Consider the following 2,556-nt stretch of genomic DNA (forward strand, 5'->3'; position numbering starts at 1 on the left):
TGCCTCTCGCAAATTGCCTCAGTGCTCTGGCTGAGGGGCGGGGTGCGCCGCTCAAGGCTGCCGGGGCTATTGAATCGAGTTATATATGAGTGAGAGGGAAAGAGGAGACGCTCAAGGCCTCTCATTTAATTTAGATCAACCCAATCCCTGTCCCAGCTGCAGAGAGACGAGGCAGAATAACCGTTTCATTCTATCTCACTGCATCACCGACACCCATTATCCAAGAACGAGGAGTACGGTTTATTTATCCGCAACACCCACTTAATGTGAGAGGATTATAAAAGAAACCAATTTTAGCACTGTTGGGACACTCAAGAGACGGGGGAAAAAAAGCAATCCATCCGCGATGGATTTCAACAGGAGCCAGGACGGCGGCGGCGGCGCTGCCTATCCCACGGGGTTTCCCTACAACTCCAGCGTCGACTACGAGGACTACTACCACCAGGAGCTCGACGCGAGCAAGATCATCATCCCCTCCATCTACGCGCTGGTCTGCTGCGTGGGCCTCACCGGCAACGCCATGGTCATCTATGTCATCCTCAAGTACGCCAAGATGAAGACGGCCACCAACATCTACATCCTCAACCTGGCCGTGGCCGACGAGCTCTTCATGCTGAGCGTGCCGTTCCTGGCCACGTCGGCCGCCGTGCGCCACTGGCCCTTCGGCTCGCTCATGTGCCGCCTGGTGCTGAGCGTGGACGGCATCAACATGTTCACGTCCGTCTTCTGCCTGACGGTGCTGAGCGTGGACCGCTACGTGGCCGTGGTGCACCCCATTAAGGCGGCGCGGTACGTTGTTTAGAAAGTCTTTTGATGTTTTCAACCGTTTTTTTTTTTGTACATCAAGGCCCGTCATATATTCTGCATTTGAGCCACGGATGAGATGAGATGTGATGAGATGTAGACTCTCAGAATCACAATTGGAGAATATTTTGTTGTCGTTGGATACAATTTTGTCCACAATAAGAGACAACAGGCAAACATTGATCAAAATAACAATTATTCTGCCTTCTCTAATTGTGTAGACTTCTTGTGAATTAGGTAATGCAGTTGTTTAACAACAATTTAACTCTTGAGAGTGTACTGTGAAATTAAACCAAATGTCCCTTACGGGTCCATTTGGTTTCATTTTACGCTCTCAAGAGTTAAAGGTCCATTTGGTTACCAACTCTCCATCATTTAGCTGGGGCACACCTGAAACCCCACTCAAGGACCCCGGACCACTGGTTGAGAACCACTGCTATAAGTAATTAAACAGATCAGGGAGAAGCAGGAACTACAATGTCAGGATTCAAACTTCATTCTTATCATTGTAGATGTCACCACACCACAGAGAGACTCAGCCCCTTACACACATGTCCTGCACATCTCTATACTGTCAGGAGTGTACACAGACGTAACAAGAGACGCTAACTCCTTTACATGGACTCTATTCTATAGTTTGACTCATCCACTACACAGTCGGCATGTTTGAAATAGGTTTGCATGAGTCGGTAGTCTGGGGTCATGGAGAACAGGTGACAATCATAGGGTTAAAAGTTTATTCTATACTAGTTGGCTACATTCAATTAATCAATACCACAATGTCCTATGTGTTTCGCCACCACAGGTACCGCCGGCCCACGGTGGCCAAGGTGGTGAACGTGTGCGTGTGGGGGCTGTCGCTGCTCGTCATCCTGCCCATCATCATCTTCGCCGACACCGTGCCGGCGCCGGACGGCGCCGTCGACTGCAACTTCCTGTGGCCCGAGGCGGCGGGCTGGTCCGAGGCATTCGTGGTCTACACCTTCCTGCTGGGCTTCCTGCTGCCCGTGGCGGCCATCTGCCTGTGCTACTGCCTGATGGTGGCGCGCATGCGCGCCGTGGGCCTGAAGGCGGGCTGGCTGCAGCGGCGGCGCTCGGAGAAGAAGATCACGCGCATGGTGCTGCTGGTCGTGGCCGTGTTCGTGCTCTGCTGGATGCCCTTCTACATCGTGCAGCTGGTCACCGTGTTCCGCCGGCCGCCCGACCCCATGGTCACGCAGCTGTTCGTCATCCTCAGCTACGCCAACAGCAGCGCCAACCCCATCCTGTACGGCTTCGTGTCGGACAACTTCCGCCGCTCCTTCCAGCGGATCGTGTGCTTCCGCTGGGTGGAGTCGGGCCTGGACGCCGAGCAGGTGGACTACTGCGCCGTGGCGCTGAAGAGGCAGCAGGTGGCGTGTCGGCCGCCGGAGTTCCCCGGAGGAAAGGACGCCTGCATGGCGTCCGACATGGTGTTCCGAAATGGAACGTGCACCTCTCGCACCACCACTCTGTGACACTTGAGCCAGGATTTGATTCTATAGTCTAAAACCTAGAAATAGAGATAGGCTCCTGCCCTATGGGCCACATGGCTCATGTAGAATCTAGAGAAACGGGGACAATGTGCAAATGCCGGGGATGAGACGAGCAGAGCTTTCTGACAATCTGTGGGGATGGAAAAATGTCTGATACTACAGTAAAATATCATGTATATTAGATTAAAATTTAGATCCCACTATTAGGCTGGTGCTCCGAGGTGCCAGGCTGTACAGC

The 2,556-nt window shown here is 52.9% G+C and overlaps 1 protein-coding gene across 1 annotated transcript; it reads left to right on the forward strand.

The window, feature by feature from the left end:
- Window positions 1–346: 346 nt before the first annotated feature.
- On the forward strand, window positions 347–2,300 carry sstr1b (somatostatin receptor 1b; the record flags this gene model as incomplete). The annotated part of the gene is made up of 2 exons (XM_083788526.1): window positions 347–789; window positions 1,610–2,300. 2 exons carry the CDS (start codon window positions 347–349, stop codon window positions 2,298–2,300), a joined length of 1,134 nt encoding a protein of 377 aa, XP_083644652.1.
- Between the last annotated feature and the right edge of the window lie 256 nt (window positions 2,301–2,556).

This window comes from Protomyctophum parallelum (genome assembly GCF_964188405.1).
Source record: "Protomyctophum parallelum genome assembly, chromosome: 18".
NCBI classification, from domain to species: domain Eukaryota; kingdom Metazoa; phylum Chordata; class Actinopteri; order Myctophiformes; family Myctophidae; genus Protomyctophum; species Protomyctophum parallelum.